We start from the raw sequence: 19,625 nt of genomic DNA on the forward strand, positions 1-19,625 counted from the left end.
TATTATTCATTTGTTTCATTGTTTTAATTTGCCAATAAAGTTGGAAAAATTGTACTTGATCATTAAGGAGCATCATCAAAACTATTAAGGGCTTTTACTGAATGCGATCAAAAAATGAAACCACTAACGTTAGGTTAAATGAACTGTGGCCAAGTGTGCACCATTCTTTGAAATATTTAGCGTTAAATCACCTTCTCTGTTGAAGTCGATCTTCGTGGAGAAGAAGGGGCATCTCTTCATACTGAATTTCCTCAGCCATCAAAAACGCGTATGTGATTTCCTCAACCAATTTTGCAAACTACAGGTAGCCTACAGATGATCAAACAGGATGTAAACACGTTTGTAACTTCCTTTTACATGCTTTGAAGGCTGACGGAAAACGCGTCCGAATTTACCGCAGCTTCTTGTCCCTGTCCCTGTCCCTGCTCCTGCTCCTCTCGTCTACGTTACAGGCGAGGCGCAGTTCATCTCGAACAAGCCTTATGAGAGATCTCTGTGTCCTAGACTTCCTTATGTACAGGAGGCGGGGGCCACCCACTAATGGCTCAATCAGGAACACCTGAGATAGGCAGAGAGGGAGAAGAAGAACAAGGGGAGAGCATAACACTTCAAATTCTAACAACGGTTTGATGTGGCAGGGCACCTTTGATTAATAATACCATGTATCACCTGTGGATCTTCATTATTCAGAGTGAATGTCATAAGGTTTATTCTCACAGATGCCATTTTTTGAAGTCAGGAGAAGAGCCCTCACATAATAAAAGTGAGATACACGTCACTCTCCCAACTCCTGATTGCTGCCAAGCTGATTCACCTGCTCCCAGCTGCACAGCTGCAACCCATCCACTAATCAACTCTGCAGCACCATAGCAACCACTCTCTGCTGGCCACATCCTTGGCCCAGCTTAGTCACTTGAACTGTCTTATATTCCAGTTTATTAGCCAATAGATCACAATTGCATCCTAATCAGCTAGCTCACAAACCAAAGGAGTAGCCATTGTTGTCAAATGGAATCTCCCACTTAAAGTGTTGTCCTCTTGGTCAGATGATACAGGCAGGATTGGGATCTCTACAACAGAATCTGGTGCCAGAATAATTGCATTTGTGTCAATTTACGCGCCTGTTGTTTTTGATGGCAATTCCTATAATACGCTCACCAATCAAATGTTGGAGTTAACAGACGTTCTTTTAGTGTTGGTGCAGATTTCTATGCTGTGTGGGACACAAATATTGATCGGTCGAACACGAAAGCCACTAGGAACCAGGATCAGGCAACAAATGCTCTGAAATCAAGGCCCAGCAGTTTGGGGCTTATTGGTATTTGGCGTACAGTTAATCTCCCCTGTAAGGACTATTCATTTTTCTCAGGTAGACAACTCTCAATTCTTTTCCAAGATAGATTTCCTTCCTTCTCTTGAACCTGAGTTTACCAGATTAGACTCATTGTTACAAACAAATTTACTGACCGGGTAGCTTTAGAACTCCTCATCCGTAGAGTAAGTGTTGGAGCTCAAATCCTGTTCCGGTCTCAGGGTCCAGATAAATACACTCAGAAACTAAGATGTTGATGAATGATCATTTATTCAATGGAATATTCCAGAGACAAGTCATGAAACTCAGCATGCAACAGTCACAGAGTTGTCTGACCCTCCTCACTAAGTCTCACCCTCTTTATTTACTCCAGGGCCAAAGCTCATTAAACCTTGTGCCTGTTCTCCTTGTCTCCAAAGATAAGATGTAGCCTTCACTCCCATCCTGCAACTATCTCTCCCTAGGACATCCTGACCTGCTTTAGCAACAATAGTTACACTAAGAATTCAGTTAGTTGAACAAGCAGTGTCCACTTCTCACATGTCATTAATAAGCATTGGAACCTTATAAGCATACATAATTATTCATGGTAAATATGTGGTTAATCATACTTCAATAAATGGTTTAAACAAATATATTTCCAACAGGGTCCAAGAGCCAAAGAGCCAGACAAAGGAAGGGGAGAGCTGTGACAGCTTGATCCAGGTAACTTTGTCTCAGGATATCCTACGTAATAAAAGGATTCACACATCAACATCTGAGATTTTGATACTAATTGACTGAACCCTGAGAATGGAGAAGGATTTAGCTCCAACACACTTTAGCATGAGAAATTGAATCAAATGAGCCGTGTGTCTCACGGCCAATGCGTGAGAGTTGGCAGCCCTGTTTTAAATTGTAAAAATCACAGGTAAGTAAGTAAAGGGATTGCATGCATAAATACAAGGAGAAAAGGATCTATAATCCATTTTTAGAGTCATAATTTAGAACTATGACAAAGGATCACATGCATTGCCTGCAGTATTACCCATCGCCATACTATAAAAAATATGTTAGAATATTTACTAATAAAAAAGATAAATAAGGACATGTATCATACTGTAAAAAAAACAGTGCTAACCACACTTCAGTGTACTCTGCATTGCATTTGAAAATGACACAATGTTTTCTAACGTTTGTGTTTCTCCACTATAATTCTGTTTCTAGTGACATGGACAAAGAAGCAGAAGACATGGACGAAATCTCCAGCACTCCTCTGTTCTCCATCAACTCAGAGACCACTGAGGATCGTGCGGATCTTGATGAGCTGATGAAGTGTGATGATGTTTTAGAAGACCGAGAGGTCACCTGGCTGAGGACCCATTCAATCATCAGTGAGGTGAGCAGGATGACATCTGACACCTCTTCTTGGTGTTCCTCCCCTGATTCAGACATCTCAGACACGATCACACCCTCTGATAAGAATACTGATGAGGAGATTAAACAAGCATGCCAAAACTTCTTTAACCTAGAGAACCTGGGGACAGAGGCCACTGATTTTGGAGATAAAGAGGAAGTTGGCTATTGGCCAGTTGGGTGAGCACCACCTTGACAAAAGTTTACTTGACAATTATTTTTATTTTATTCTAAATTATATGAGAAGAATTCCAGTAATTAAGTATATTTTTGATATTAAAACGAGTTATTATTTTTTGGGACACAAGGTTTTTGCTTTAAATTTTACTAAATTTCTTAAAATCTGAACCAAGATCAGCCCCCTATCATTTAATTATGAATTATTAATCTGTTGTTGACATGTGCTGGCATATTCATTGCTCCATAGTTTTTGAGCAGAAACATGAGCTGTTTCTCAATGTCAAGAATCCTTCCTCGGCAGGACTAGACATTCCAAGTCACGTCCTTCAGAGGCAGGTCAGAGTCCTCCGTAGCATTCGTTGAACAAAAGGAACAGGCTAGTAAGTCCACGTCATCGCGTTCTTGCGTCATTGAGTTTGTTTCTCCGCCTTCATCTCCGCCCTGCATTTCAAAACAATGGGCGGTGAAATGGATGTGGAACTCTGAACTGTGCTGTTCAATTGATTATATTATACACACACACACACACGAGAACATAAAGACACAGACCAGTTAATGCAATACATTTATTGTTAGAATGCCAATCTAATAGCAAATAATCTTACAACATCTCTCATTGGCCTCTGTCTCCCTGCGTGTCTTCTGTTCCCGTCCTCAGTGACCGCCTCCGTTTGTCCCTGTTAAAAGACAGTTAACACAAGAAAAGATGCTGACCGTTGTGCATGTTGTACTGTAACATTACGGAACATTTTACTTGTTACACGGGAAACTACTCATTCATGTTAGCCTTTATTTATCGTTGCTAGCTAGCTAGTGAAGTTAACAAGTTGCAGCGTTACATTTCATCCTGCAGTAACAACTGATAAACACACCAATTACTAAATCTCTGCCAAAGTTACGCGTATATAATAACGGCCTAAAAATAGAGATGAAAATGCCACTGGACATAACCTTTTAAAAACACAAATTGCAAAAAAAAAAAAAGCAACCTCGCTAGCTAACAGCCTAATGTTAAATGAGTTAGCTAACGTTAGCTCGGGGTGTATCTACCTAATTATTATAGCAATATGTACCAGCATTAAAGCGTTAAGCATTACATTGATGTAAAACATTAAAGGGGTGATAGAATGCAAAACCGATTTTACCCTGTCATATGTGAATACCGACAGTTCGGTGGGTAAATAGGACATACAAAGAAGCTTTAAATCCCATTGACATGCCTTTCCTCTGAAAATCCCACATTTTGAATCTGCCGCTGAAAACGGGCGAATCTCAACAAAGCCAAAAGATGACGTCAGGATCTCAGAACCATTAGCTTTGTCACGCCCATGGCCGTATAAGGAGAACGGTCCAGCCCCAACATCTACACACAGGCCACTGACCTGAGACCAGCTCCTAATGCAGCTAGCGTTAGGTCAGTAGATGTCCGACTGAGAACGCTGCTTGTGTACTCTGACGGGATTTACTAAGAAGAAAGTTTGGAATATTTCCCAGGATAATGACAATGAACCAGGGTCGTAAATGCAGAGTTCCAGGCTGTACAAGGAACGGTGACACTTCTCAGCCTTCCCAAGGAAGCAACCACTTGACGGGCTCGGCTGCTGTTTATAAGGAGATCCCAGGGAACGTTTTCACCAAAGACAGTTTTCAAAACTTTGGACAATTTAAAGCAGGATTTGCTAAGCTGCTGTTGCTGTTCCGATTGTCTGGTCATCCCAACCACAAGCTGTAAGTATGATTTCGTCATTAACAGTAACATTGGCAATGCTAAGGTATCCTGTAGCTAGCATAGGCTGGATGTGTGTTGATAATTGTAATGGCAAAGGGGCTAACGTTTCATTTTCCTAACTGTTCCATTCGAATAAATACCCCGTGTTGTCATGTAGCTCCATCTATAGTTCACCATGCATGTTTGTCCACTTTGTCAGGTTCATTTTTATTGTATTTCAGCAAGAAAGCTAACTGCAGCTGAGTAGAATCATGATCGTTTGGTTGCTAGCTAGCGCTAAGCTGTAACGTTACTCAGCTAGCTAGCTAGCTCTGTTATCCCGTTTGCTTCGACAACAGAACTGGAAACGTTATCATTTCATATGATATCTAGTCAATCTCGTGAAAACAGTGTGTATATAGACTGCAATGTATTGATTTGCAGTTTTTTTTATTTCAGAGCAACGCTACGTCACAAGGACAAGACGCGAAAGATGCAGCTTGCCAAACAGATGCTCCGAGTGTGTCATCTCGGGGGACACAACTGTCTCATAAGACATCAACACCGCACATATCATACAAGGTAACCTTTCTAATTATTCTTACAAACCAGACGTCTTATAGTGTTTGTGTAGCATTGTGACTGGGTAGCATTTAGCAGAGCAGTGTTATCTAATGTTATCATGATGAGTGAGTGACTTTTATCAAATATGTGAGCCATTACCAACACATTAGTGGACTATTTATAGTAGGAATAGAACTATTCATCTGGATTATCACTGATTGGTCTGATCTCAATCAATTGCATTTCCTTTTGTGGGGGGGGCTGGTGAAAATAATTTGGACAATAGGCAGGAATGTGTTTGTATACAACAGGTATGACTGAATGCTAGATTGTGTGTTGACGATGCCTTTTGCAGGTATGTACACGCCCTATGAACTTTGTCATTCAACAAAACAAGTCTTTAGAAAAGGCAAATGTGAATGGGGGACAAATTGTCTGCAGAAACTGGTTTTGTTCAGTGAAGGAGTGGGACACAAACATGGTCTAGAGACATCAAGCCTAATGGCCGGCCATATAAATGTAAATCATTTCAGATTTAAGCTGCTCCCACTGTAAGACACTTGTAACAACACTGGTTAGAGTCCTGCTTTGGCACAGCTTAGAGGTTTAGCAACTGCTTTTGCTATGAGTCAACTGGAGTATTTTGCTTGGTGTGTGTAAAAGGTAATACAGCTATGTTACAACATTTGTTTTTTGTTTGATTGTATCTTGCAGCCACAACGGAAGACAGCCAAGGGGAAACTAATGTACAGACGTCTGTTCCCAAGGCCAACAGGGGAGGTTACACCGTCAAAGAAGTGAAGACAGAGACAAAAGTTTGTAAGTTTAAATATTTTTTTATTACAAACAAAAAATACTAAATTGCATCTTATCGGCACTCAAAATAACTTTTCACACACTGCAAACAACAAATCTGAATGTGCAATGATATAGGTGCTAAAATGACTTTTCACACACAACAGGCTATGTCTTAGACCTGATGCGACTGGTGTTTGAGGAGATCATCCACGACCCCCTTCCTTATCTGGAAGCAGTCCTGTGCCCCAGGACCTGTGTGCTCAGCTCGACAGGCACCCAACCCGACATACTGCCCTGAAACATCCAGAAACTCCCTCCACGCTGCACGACACAAGAGGGGTCACGGCACGGACACTTCTACCAAGAAAACCCAGCACCAGCTCACAAAAGTCCTATAAGCCCTGTGTCTGCATTGCCTACAAAGAGAACAGGGTGTAGTGGACAATCACATTTTTTAGATTTAAGAGTAATGATGATTGTTTTGAAACAAAATAAAGTAATTTTGTTGTCTTGATAATACTGTGTTTTTGTAATAATGCTGAATCAATAATCAATGTGTATTGTTATAAACATTTTATTTAGATACTTGAACTGCTAACAGTGGTATCAAATTGGCTTCACCTTTCCATCCATCTGATTCTCAACTGGCCATGGTCAACTCTGTAAATATTCATTGCATTTTGCAAAGAATATATATTGAGGCACGGATGAAGGCCAGGATGGTGAGCCATACAGGTTATCTCCTCAGGAATCTAGGTCATTCTTATTCTTCTGACCTGTAAAAACAAACATAATGAGCCTGTTGTTATTTCATAATGTTGAATGAGCAGAAAGCATAAAGTAGCTTGAGTTAATGTATCTCTAGTTTTATTTAACTGAGGTATTTATTGGCAACATATTTCTCTCTCCTGGGGCATGTGTGCACAGTTTCCACAAGAACACCTGCCAAGGTAAGATACTACATTAGATTACTACATGTTAAGAAGGTAATAATCTCATAGTCAGATGATCTAATCTGCATGATAGTAGTTCCAAGATAACATTAGACGTAGCATACAAACTGAACAGAAAAAGGCTCCTGTCCAGCTTAATGGACGTCCTGTTGTAAGATAACATTACTTCTGGGCGGTAAAGAATGTACGTAACTCATAATCACAATCAATCATTATTCAGCAGGAGAGTATACGGTAACAAATGTTACAAGGTGACTAAGAGACTTTCGTTGAGAGCAGCTCTATGAACTGGCCACTAACGTTTCTGCCAACTGGACATCTTGACTGAAATTGCGAGGGTACAAGTTGTAAAATATTTGTCCATGTGCAAATTAATAAGTTATGTTGCTTACAATACTAAAAACAAGGCTAATACAAAGTTATTCTTAGGCTACAACACTGAAGTGGGAGTATTACACTAGTGTGACAACAAACCTCTAATGTTGAAAAAGCAAGTAAATGCTAAATGACAAAACTTACCAGTCTGAAGAAGTCATTTCCAATTTACTGGCAGGTTGCTCCTCGATGTCAGATCCTTCTCTGATTCAGGCTCAAACAGATACGGTAACCATGCTATCGCCACCTTGGATGTTTTAGTCATGTTTGTGTGCAGCAGCAAAGCTCGTTGCACACCAACCAATCAGCGCGCAGCTTATTTAAATATTCATGAGCAGACCATATAAGGCAGAAAAGCTCTCGTTTCAAGCCAGGTCAATTTAGCAGGGTGGTGTGAGGGCCAAAAGAACAGCTAAAACAACATTTTTAGCCCAACAAATGTTACATACCCTATCAGGAGACCTCAAAGAACAGCGTGATATACTCTATACAACCATTCTATCACCCCTTTAAAGGTGGTTCTGGGGTTTCCCAGACATAGGGGCCACCACCAGTGTGAAGGCAGAAGTCACACCCATATTTGCCATTGAACTGTTTTGTGTTTCTCAGGAGTGGACGGGCAACTGAATCTGAGGAGCACAGGAGTAAATGAACTTTGCTTGTATGCTCTACTTTTTCAGAGTCTATCCATTTTATTCCAGTCTGTTCCAGTTCCTTGAGCTCTGCCACAAAAGCAGTTAAAAATGTGATCATATTCGGCTTGCTTTTACCAAACCATAAGCATGGTATACATATGTTGGCTTGGCGATCTTTTGGTGACAGCTCTATGACTTGACACTGAATTGGCCATATCTGAAAATTGTTACTGTTGAAAACTGGAATTCCATCACAATTCCACAGAACTGATATGTCATCAGCCCCTATTTGTCCACTCTGCTTGAGTTTTTCGTATTCAGCCCCACACTGAATATCTGAAACAATGCCTGGAATTGATTCTCTTTCATTCAACTGTATCCCAGATTTTTCCACAATGTCCACAATTTGGGCTGATAGACTACATACAAGAAAGTAAGACCCAACCCTTAAATTTCTCTCAAAGTCAAATTCAGCATTACAAGAAGAACATTTTTTTGGAGCTGTCTCTCTGGGTCCCATATAGCTTTCACAGTTGATACAATAAAAATGGGGCACATACTGGCCAAACTGTCCATACGCTTTATAAAAAAGATATGAGGTTGCTGGCACCAAGCCAGGGAAATGTTCATTAAACATTGTAAGAAGATCCTGAAGAGCTACCCCTGTCAAATTGTGCCTCAGTACATATGACATGAGTAAGAGCAGACTCTGTCCTTTTGTGATGGGAGCACCAGGGTATACAGGATCATCATCATGGGGTTTCTGTAATACAAGACAAGATTGCTCACATTCTTACCTAAAACACAATAGGAATAAGAGAGATGTCTCATACATGTTATGTAAAAGAACAATATACAGATAATCTGTAATTAAATAGTAGTACCTTCAATTGGTTTGAATCTTGATTTCCGGCTTGGCTCCTCTCTTCTGCTCTGTGTTCTTCTCCACTTCCATCATCTTCCTCTCGGTCGTCATGTCCACTTCCGCTATCTTCTTCTCTGTCCTCTTGTCCACTTCCATCATCCCCGTCTCTGTCATCATGTCCATTTCCGCCATCTTCCTCTCTGTCGTCTTGTCCACTTCCATCATCCTCCTCTCTTTCATCATGTTCATTTCTGCCATCTTCCTCTCTGTCATCATGTCCACTTCCATCATCCTCCTCTCTGTCGTCATGTCCACTTCCACCATCTTCCTCTCTGTCCTCTGGTCCACTTCCATCATCCTCCTCTCTGTCATTATGTCCACTTCCATTATCTTCCTCTCTGTCCTCCTGTCTCTCTCTATCCACTTCTTGGTAATCTGCATTACTATGGTCTGCAAGACAAATATGAGACAAATGTAGAGCAATTAAAAGCAGCTTTGTTGGTCTAAAACGTATGGTTGAACATTGGGATATAAAAATAGCTACATTTACTAGATACGATTTCTTTCTCCTGAACTTACCTTTTCAGTAACTTGTCTTCTGTAAAGGGATGTTCTTGGAACTGAAGATGCACAGAGAAATCTCTTGTAGAACAATTTTCTCTGTTTCTGTGGATACAGTAAAAACAAAGATAATAGGAAACCTGAACACAGTAAGAGTTGTATTATCCACTAGCTAGCACTAGTGTTGATGTATGATTACCCTTGATGACTTACAGTGGACTTGGGCAAAGATTTTAGGATGAAGATATAAAACTGGAAGTAATATTGTCTTTTAGAAAACCATCAGATAGGTTTATCTTATAGGCTGGGATATTATAATATACCTACCTACCTATTTTTCTTGCAGATGTCACAGTAAAAGTCAGAAGCTATAACACATATATTTTTAAAGTCTTTAATGAGTGTATGGGGTCTGTCAGTGCAGAAGTTTTTGACGTGAAGTCAAGTTGATGATTTTCACGTAAAAACAAGGTAGGCCTATTTCACATTTTCACATCATATAGCTATTAACACTTTAACAAACATGTCATGATAGGGTACTACTTATCTTGAAACGTTTCACTTTGTAATGTTATACAGAATACAACGTTTTTCAGGTGGGAGAGTAAAATTGAAATTTTCGTTGTAGCCCACAGCATTTCACCAATTGTATTTTTCTTTACCTGGTTAGGTTGAAGTCTTCTATATTTTGTCGTTCTTGGCGTCTCTGGTTGACTCTCGTCAGAATTCAAATGTCTCTTCAGTTTTCGTTTTGCTGGCATGATGATTTGGTATAGTAACTGTATTATAACAGACTGTATAAAACGTCTCTAAAATTCGTATTTTTTTAAAAATAGATTGGCGCCGAGTCTGACCAATGAAGTGCATCAGATTCGTTTTTCACTTTCAGCCAACCAGAGCTGCGGACGTTCTCATCCGTTGCATCCATCTGAGCGGGGTCACTCGCGTGAAAGCAGGTTGGCAGGTTAGGATAGACTGTACGGTTAGGAGAAAACAATGGCGTTCCAATTCGCCGTCTACTACTTATTTGATAAAACACTTAAAGTGGAGAGTACGTCGCTCATTCTTGGTAGCTACCAGTTCACCCAAGTGGTATCCCAGCCGGACCTTGATGACGACACGAACTGGATTGAAATAAAGTGGCCTACGAGAAAAGAACCAAAGAGGACGGTGGCTGCTAAGGTCCTGTTATTTGGAGGCAAGTATGGAGAATACCTATTTTCCCAACTATTTCAGCTAGCTTGCAGCTCTAACTGTTTAATTTTGTCGTTGTAAGGAAGAATGTCTTGGCTAAACTTAATTTTTCTTACTATTGTCGTTATATCAGACTCCTACAAAGAACTTGTGTCGAAGAAGAATTTGTTCCTTCTCGGTAAGGATATATGGGCCGAGGAGGAAAGCAGGGGTGTGCGCATGAAAAAGAAAATGTGTGAGACCGACGTAGTGAAGCCTAAAACGGCCGTGCAGGTGAGTAGGCAACATTCCTAAATGCCAGCGCAAAAGCTGCTCCTGTAGTATGGCTAGCTACACATCCAGGTGCTTCCTTTATGGTAGAGGTCTTGACAAAATTCAAACCATTTACCTAAGTAAAAAAACATTTAAAAAAATGCTAAAATACTCCATTACAAGCCTTGGATGACAAATCCCAATCAAGTTGAAGTGCATAATTATTTGCAATAAAATGTAGCTAAACTATCAAAGTAAATGTACTGATTTACTCCCTCTGAGTGATATATTGTTATATATGAAAACATTAAATGAATAATACTGAAACATCACGATGGAGCAGCATTATGTTGTTGTAGCTGCCAGAGGGCCTGTCATGGGCTATTTTCCATTCAGCTTAAACACTCCCAAGAAACTCCAGGACACAGTTGATTCATTTCCATGAAGTTTACTGGGAATTTTGTGAAACTGCAATACAATACAATGAGAAGTCTGTATTATAAAACAAACTCAAATGCACAGTATTAGTGTGAATAGCGCCGCTTAGCTTACATGGCGCTGTAGCCTATATAACACATATAGCACAGTTATAGCTAGCAAAACAGCTAACAGCAAGAAACATAAGCTAACTGCCTAGCAAAAACGATTTAGCTTCTTAGCTGCCTCAATATGGTTACAAACTAACAATGAGCAATAACCTAACGTTACACAATGAGAAATACTTACAGACGTTGCCTTAGCAAAAAGGGGAGAAGGAAAAGCGATCCACTCAGAGGCAGACAACAGGTAGAGCTCACACATTCCTGTAGCTGATTACCGCATGGCAATTTTACTTCCTGTTTCCAACATGCACTGGTACTGTGTTGCTATGGTTACAAAGGTAAACAAACCACTCTAAACTGCTGAAACAAAATAGTTTTTACAACACATTTTTAACAACATGACACTCCCCGCTTGGGGTCTTTAAAGAGCCCACATTAATTAACAGACTCAGTCTTTGGAGAAAGAAGCAGAACCACTTCTGTAATGGGCCGAGAGAAAGTCTTTCTGGTTCCATCCTTAATGACTTCAACTTCGACCTTCCGGACTAATCCATCTTCTCCTGGAAAGGTTCTTGCAATGATGCCCATAGGCCATTGATTCCTCTTCGCCTGATTGTCTTTCAGGAGAACTATGTCTCGTTCTTGGATGTTAGGCCTTTTTCCTTGCCACTTGTGTCGAAGCTGCAGTGTTTTGAGATATTCGTGTTTCCATCTGTTCCAAAACATTTCTGCTAAGCCCTGCACCCGCTTCCACTCCTCTCTGATGAGATGTGCTTCCTCAAAGCTTCCTGTCGGAGGAGGAGGTGCAGAGCCTGTCTTGAGAGTCAGGAGCATTGCTGGAGTGAGGATGAGGGGCGAATCAGGATCCGATGACACTGGGATGAGCGGTCTAGCATTCATGATAGCAGCTACCTCGGCCATGAGTGTGGTCAAGACCTCGTGTGTCAGGTGAGACCTCCGCTGCTCAAGCAGCATGCAGTCCAAAATACGGCGGGCAATGCCAATCATTCGTTCCCACGCGCCACCCATATGAGACGCGTGAGGTGGGTTAAATACCCAGGTGCAGCTCTGTGTGTTCAGGTACTCTTCCACACTGTTGAAGCCTGGATTAGACTTGTCCATCTCCAGCTCACGAGAAGCGCCGACGAAGTTAGTTCCGCAGTCAGAGCGGATCTGTTTTGCAGGGCCCCTGACTGCAAAAAACCTTCTCAAGGCGTTGATAAAGCTGCTGGTACTCATTGCTTCAATTACCTCGATATGGACTGCTCTTGAACACATGCATGAGAACATCACAGCCCATCGTTTTGAGTTGGAGACTCCTCCTCTTGTGCGGCGTGAGACAGTGTCCCATGGTCCAAAGACGTCGACACCCACGTAGGTGAAAGGAGGTGCTACCTGTAGCCGTTCTGCTGGCAGAGCTGCCATTTGCTGATGTTCGGTCTTTCCCCTTAGCTTTCTACAAGTGATACAGCTGTGAAGCAGGCTACTGATGCAGCGTTTAGCTCCCACCAGCCAGAACCCTGCCGCTCGAATGGCACCTTCGGTCAGATGCCTTCCTTGGTGTTTCACTGCTTCGTGATAGTGAGACACAAGCAGGGTTGCGAGATGATGGCGGCCAGGAATGATGATAGGGTGAGCCTCGTTTGTGCTCAGCTCTGACTGTCCAATCCGACCTCCCACTCTAAGCAGTTGATCTTTGTCCATGGTGGGGTGCAATTTCCACAGGCTGCTGGAAGATGGGATGTTGGATCCTGCGTTGATGCACTTAAGTTCCTCTGTATAGCACTCATTCTGGACGCTCTTGACAATGCACACTTTGGCTCTCAGCAACTCTCCTCTGTAGAGCGACAGATGTGCCACCCTTGACATTCTCTCTGGGTGGAGTGGGCAAAGGAACGAGCCACATGGATGAGGTGTGCTACGGCTTTAAGGAGAGTGCTGAACTTGGAGAAACGTTCAAAGCGTTGTGGGGGTATCACATCTCTGGTAACATGTGTGAGCCTTGTCACCACCTGGGGCGCACTTCAGAGTCAGTATCAGGGTCAATCAGGTTATAAGTCTCTTGATGCTCAGATGCATGTGAAGACGCATCATGGAGAAAGGCTGGTCCTTTGAGCCAAGTTGTGCTGCTCAGCATGGCTGGTGTCACAGTTCTTGTCCCAATGTCAGCTGGGTTGAGGTGCGTTGGGACGTACTTCCACTGGCCGGAACAAGGCGATTGATGGATACGTTGGATCCTGTTGTGTACGTAGACATAGAATCTCCTTGACTGGTTCTGGATGTATCCTAATACAACCTTGCTGTCTGTGTAGTAGGTGATGTTGTCAAACGTTGTGTCCAGCTCTGTAACTACCATCTCTGCGATCTCAGTGGCGAGTACGGCTGCACAGAGCTCCAGTCTCGGGATAGTTAAGCTAGGCTGGGGGCCAACTTTGCCTTCCCGAAGACAAAGCCAATCTCAGTCTGTTCTTGGTGGCTTGTAACTTTGATATAGGCCACAGCTGCTATGGCTTTGACTGATGCATCAGCAAAGACACAGAGTTCTCTCCTTAGAGCACCTGCGGTGGAGAGAGGTGTATAAGGGCGTGGTATCTGGAGCCCTTCTAGATCTTGGAGTGATTGTTTCCATCTAGTCCACTCGAATTCCATGTCCTTAGGAAGAGGTGAATCCCAGTCCTCTGATTGTGCGGTGAGTTCCCTGAGTATCAGTCTCCCATGAACCGTGATGGGTGCGAGGAACCCTAGTGGATCATAAAGGCTATTCACAGTTGAGAGTACCCCTCTGCGAGTGAACGGCTTCTTGTCATCTTCGATTTGAAACATGAAGGTGTCTGTGCGCATGTTCCAGAACAATCCAAGGCTACGTTGGATGGGCAGATCATCAACGAAGAGATCTAGGCTGTTGACATCTTTGGCACGATCTTCAGGTGGGAATGCTTCGATGACTGCTGGTCGGTTGGAAGCGATTTTGTGTAGCCTGAGGTTAGAAGCTGCAAGCATCTTCTGCCCGTCCAAGGACGTTGATGGCCTCTCCTCTGTGCCAAAAGACTTTAAAGCATCGTCAACGTAGAACTCACGATCGATGAATCTTCTTGCATCACTGCCATAGTTGGCTTCTGCTTCCTTAGCTGCCCGTCGTAGACCATATACTGCAACGGCAGGTGAGGGACTGTTCCCGAAAAGGTGAACCCGCATCCTGTATTCCACAATGTCAGAGGTAAGGTTGTTGTTCTTATACCACAGGAAGCGAAGAAAGTCACGGTGGTCCTCCTTAACGACAAAGCAGTGGAACATGTGCTCAATGTCGGCGGTGACTGCCACCTGTTCCTTCCTGAACCTCATGAGAACACCTAGCAGGCTATTATTAAGGTCGGGCCAGTGAGCAAGACATCGTTGAGCGACACTCCTTCATGTGACGCGCTGCTGTCGAAGACTACACGGATCTTATCGGCTTCCTAGGATGATACACACCGAACAGGGGCAGGTACCAACACTCTTGCCCGGGCCGCAATGGCGGGGCAACTTCTGCATGTGCTTTCTTGAGCATCTTCTCCATAAACTCAAGAAAGTCGGCTCTCATCTGTGGTCGTTTTTCCAATGAGCGCCGGAGTGAGACAAGACGGTCAAAAGCCTGTTTCCTGTTGTTAGGCAGCCGCTGTCTCGGCGACCTAAGGGGTAAAGGTGCAACCCAACTTTTGGAGCTGTCCTGGTAGCACTCAGCTTCCATTATCTTCAGAAACTCCAGATCCTCCATGGATGGAGCGAGTCTGTGGTCGTCAGGAGTACGAGTGAAGATAGTTTGGCCCAAGTAATCTCCAACAAGCATCGCTGGGTCATGGGTGGAGGTTGATGCTGGATGATGGTGATGTCTTAGCACTTGATCAAATACTTCTTTTACTCTGATCTGATTGCTGCATGGCTGAAGATGACTCGTACGACCGTTCTCTAAGATGGCTGTTTTGTAACTCCTTGCCTCGACTGGTCTGTGAGCACCTCCAAGGCACACATCACCGACTACGACCCATCCTAGGTCGAGCCTTTGAGCAAACGGTGTGTCTCCTGGGCCACTTATCTGCTCTCGGACCTTGTGAGCCCGTAAGATGTCCCTGCCCAGTAAGAGGAGAATTTTGGCGTCCGGATCCAGAGGGGGAATCTTGTTGGCGATGTGCTTCAGGTGGGCATGATGGTAGGCTGCTTCCGGGGTAGGAATCTCGTCACGATTGTTAGGGATTTGGTTGCACTCGAGGAGTGTGGGCAGACGAATGCTTACTTTCTTGTCCACCGGCTCTACAGTGTAGCCGCTGGCTCTCCTCCCCGCTGTCTCTGTACGCCCTGCACAGGTCTTGAGTGTATATGGGTAGGGACTTCCGGAAATCTTAAAACCCTCGAAGAACTCTGACCGGGCCAGGGAGCGGTTGCTTTGCTCGTCCAGTATGGCGTACATTCTCTTAGACTCCTCCCTGCAGCCGTTAGGGAACACACTGACGAGGCAGATCTTAGCGCATGCTCTGGCACTCAATCCTTCGCCACATACTTGTGTGCACGTTGACATGACCTCCTGGATGTCTTCTCTGTCCTCCTCCCCGCCGTCCTCTGAAGTGGAGGGGAACGGTTTAGGTTTCCAGGTAGGTGGGTAGGGGTGAAGTGCTGTCGCATGAGCAGTGCTCTCACACTCTGCACACTTATCTCAGCGGTGCAATTCTTTGCAAGATGCTCTGTAGAGGAGCAACAGCGAAAACAGATGTAATTCTCTTTCAAAAGCTGTTTGCGATCATTTATGCTCTTCTCACGGAAGCCCCTGCATTTCCTAAGAGGGTGGGGCTTTTTGTGCAGAGGGCAGTGTTTATTTGGATCAATACGTTCCGTACTTTGTCCACACTCGGCCTTTGCAGTTCCTGAGATCTGTGTCTTGTGAACATATACAGATGTCTTTGTAGGCCTCTCCCACTTACTCTTTCTCTCTACTGGAGCTTGCATGAAGAGGTTAAAGCTTGGGTCTGTGCGAGCCCTTGCCTCTGTGGCGATGAAGTTTACCAGCACGGAGAAAGGTGGGAAGCTAACCAAATGTTCCTGTTTGTATCTTGAACCAAAGTAAAGCCACTTTTTTGTAAGTTGTATGGGAGTTTCTCAATGACAGGCTTAATTCCTCTGGAGGTGTCCAAGTATGATAAGCCTGCAAGGTAGCCGTCTTCCTTGGCGGCCTGTAGCTCTGACAACAGGTCGGCTAGATCCCTGAGTCTCTGTGGATCCTTGTTGTGAACTTTGGAAAGTTTTCTAGTTTGTTGAACAGAGCCTGTTCGACGGCCTCTGGCGAGCCATATATTTCATCGAGGCGCCTCCATGCCATGTGCAGTCCAGTTGCTGGATCCTTAATGTTGACTGTTTTTTCTTCTTACTTGTTCTGCTGACTCTTTTCCCAGATACTTAGTGAGGAGGTCAAGTTCTCCTGCAGCAGACAGGTCTAGATCGGCGATAGCGTTCAGGAACGATGTTTTCCAGGCCCAATAGTTCACTGGCTGGTCATCGTATGTGGTGAGGCCTGATGTCACCAGGTGGCTGCGAGCAAGATATTTGATGAGGTCTCCAGTGGATGCAGAAAGGTCATAGCTAGCTCCCGAGGCATGCTGTGAGCAGGCGGGTGTGCCGGAGATGAGGGATCTGGTTTGAAGGTCTGTTGCAGACGATTCCCATCAAGGTGAAGAGTTGGAGACGAGTTGAGAGGCTGATTGAAGCTTTGCTGTGGCAGTGCCCCACTGGTTTGAAGGGGCTGAGGAGCCTGGTGTGGCATAATGTTAGCGGAAGCAGCAGCTTGGGTTTTACTTGCATTGAGTGGGTGGGGTGTTGAAGGGATGACATTGCTTGGTTGAGGGTGTGGAGGCTGAAACGTTGGTGAAGCATAGTCGATTTCTCTTTTGAAAGATGGACCCTTGCTGTATAGGCTGGCTTGTGCTGACACATAATCTGCGACACGTTGATCTTTGACCGATTGGGGGACAGGGCTGTTAGCCTCACTGTGAACGTCGAAGCCCATATCTTGTAAACCAGCCACAAGAGTGTTTGCTTCTGCTATGGCAGCATCCTTTTCCTTTTCATCATTTAAAGCATCAAGATTAGCTTGAATTCGTGCCTGCTCCACTTTAAGTTCAATTTCCCTTTGTGCATGTGCCGCTCTAGCTTGTGCTGCTTCGGCTTTTGCTTTTGCCATGACGACGGCCATGCTAATTTTTGAGCTGGACGATGTACCAGATGAACGACTGCTTTTTGAGCGCACAGTCTCAGCCTGGTTATCTCCATATCCTTTTTTACTGTTGCTACGTTGTGACATTGTGACTCACTGCGTTTTCAATATCAGGAGAAGGAAGCTGTAGCGTTAGCCGTTTGTCTCTTGGTATTGAGCTGCTGCGTAGGATAGCAATCCTTGTGTCCCTTGTTAGCTGTGTTGCCGTCTTTTCACTGTCATGGGCTATTTTCCATTCAGCTTAAACACTCCCAAGAAACTCCAGGACAGTTGATTCATTTCCATGAAGTTTACTGGGAATTTGTGAAACTGCAATACAATACAATGAGAAGTCTGTATTATAAAAACAAACTCAAATGCACAGTATTAGTGTGAATAGCGCCGCTTAGCTTACATGGCGCTGTAGCCTATATAACACATATAGCACAGTTATAGCTAGCAAAACAGCTAACAGCAAGAAACAAAGCTAACTGCCTAGCAAAAACGATTTAGCTTCTTAGCTGCCTCAATATGGTTACAAACTAACAATGAGCAATAACCTAACGTTACACAATGAGAAACTTACAGACGTTGCCTTAGCAAAAAGGGGAGAAGGAAAAGCGATCCACTCAGAGGCAGACAACAGGTAGAGCTCACACATTCCTGTAGCTGATTACCGCATGGCAATTTTACTTCCTGTTTCCCAACATGCACTGGTACTGTGTTGCTATGGTTACAAAGGTAAACAAACCACTCTAAACTGCTGAAACAAATAGTTTTTACAACACATTTTTAACAACATGACAGGGCCTATAGATTCAACTACTGTTAATGCATTTTTACATACAGAGACACCAAAGAAGCTATAGTGGGGGGTGGTGAGATAATTAATGGAAGATTAAATCAGAAAAAAACATCTAAAATGTCAACCTGATTACACAAAGCTTCTGTAGGACTTAAAAAACTTGGAAACCACTAGTTTAATCATTAACAAGTGCTATTTTAAATGTTTTTTTTTCCAATCTTGAGATAGCTTACACCGCCACTAGGATGCACTGACGCAACACGAGCAGAATTAACAATCTAATACTATTAAAAAAGAAAAAAGGCATCACTAATCCTTGAATTTTCAACCAGTGAGGTTTATTTTAATCAATGAGGAATATTTATAGTCAGAAGCATAAGAAATTCGGCAAAGTGAAACCAATTTGAGAACGTTGTCCCTTGCATTCAGTAGAATGTGCTCTCTATAATCATGGTCTATATAATTCTGATCAGTGATTATGGCGCTCGTCATTTGCCCCTACTGCCGTACATCTATCCATTCTGTCAGGGTGCGGATGAAAGTATCTCTGTTTTTTCATAGTATAAATTTATCCTGGATTTAATAGGCGTAGTATGCATAGGGAGAATTTTACATTGTGATTGACAGTCTTATCTTTGTTTGTCACTATAAACGTTTTGACAGGCAAAACAAAACCAGGATCAAAGAGGCAGCCAGCAACCAGGTGTTACAAACCTAAAGATTCCTTGTCTCAGAAGAGGGCCCTAGACACACAAGATCACCACTGCAGTTCTGAGGATGAATCTCCACAATGTGTCATGGGGTAAGGCATACTTTTTTCTTGAGCAGGTGGCTATGATGTTACAACACCAAAAATGGGGGGTGTCTTCAGACATTTCATTAACAGGTCTTGACATGAGAAAAATTTGATAGAATGTTTCGTCCTGTGAATCTAACATTATATGCATGGTTTCTTTGTGTTAATTAATATGGTAGTGTGTCATTTAGTTTGTAAAAACTCGACTATAGTTAATGCAACGTACACTCAGTGATATATCATTTTTTTTATAATTAAATATTGGTCTCTACAACTCAAATTTCATGATTGATTATCATTTTCCTACTTTATATAAATCTTTTCTCAGGAAAGCAAGCAAAGATTTACAAGGCAGCAAGACGTGTGCTTTTACCCATGGCATCCAGTCCCAGTTGTGATGACGCCACATCATAGGGAGTCCAAAAAGCCATGACATTGTAAGTCATACTTCTTTCCTAGTGAGAAAATTCTTG

The 19,625-nt window shown here is 43.0% G+C and overlaps 1 protein-coding gene across 1 annotated transcript; it reads right to left on the bottom strand.

The window, feature by feature from the left end:
* Positions 1–11,697: 11,697 nt before the first annotated feature.
* Positions 11,698–13,203, bottom strand: LOC116683846 (uncharacterized). The gene has a single exon (XM_032510005.1). The coding sequence runs from the start codon at positions 13,201–13,203 to the stop codon at positions 11,770–11,772; it is 1,434 nt and encodes a 477-aa protein (XP_032365896.1). The 3' UTR covers positions 11,698–11,769.
* Between the last annotated feature and the right edge of the window lie 6,422 nt (positions 13,204–19,625).

The sequence above is a fragment of the Etheostoma spectabile genome, unplaced genomic scaffold (assembly GCF_008692095.1).
Source record: "Etheostoma spectabile isolate EspeVRDwgs_2016 unplaced genomic scaffold, UIUC_Espe_1.0 scaffold00019136, whole genome shotgun sequence".
NCBI lineage: Eukaryota > Metazoa > Chordata > Actinopteri > Perciformes > Percidae > Etheostoma > Etheostoma spectabile.

What these genes read in the sequence shown, in the direction of transcription:
- LOC116683846 (XM_032510005.1), bottom strand. Translation starts at nt 13,203, where the DNA reads ATGTCAAGGGTGGCACATCTGTCGCTCTACAGAGGAGAGTTGCTGAGA.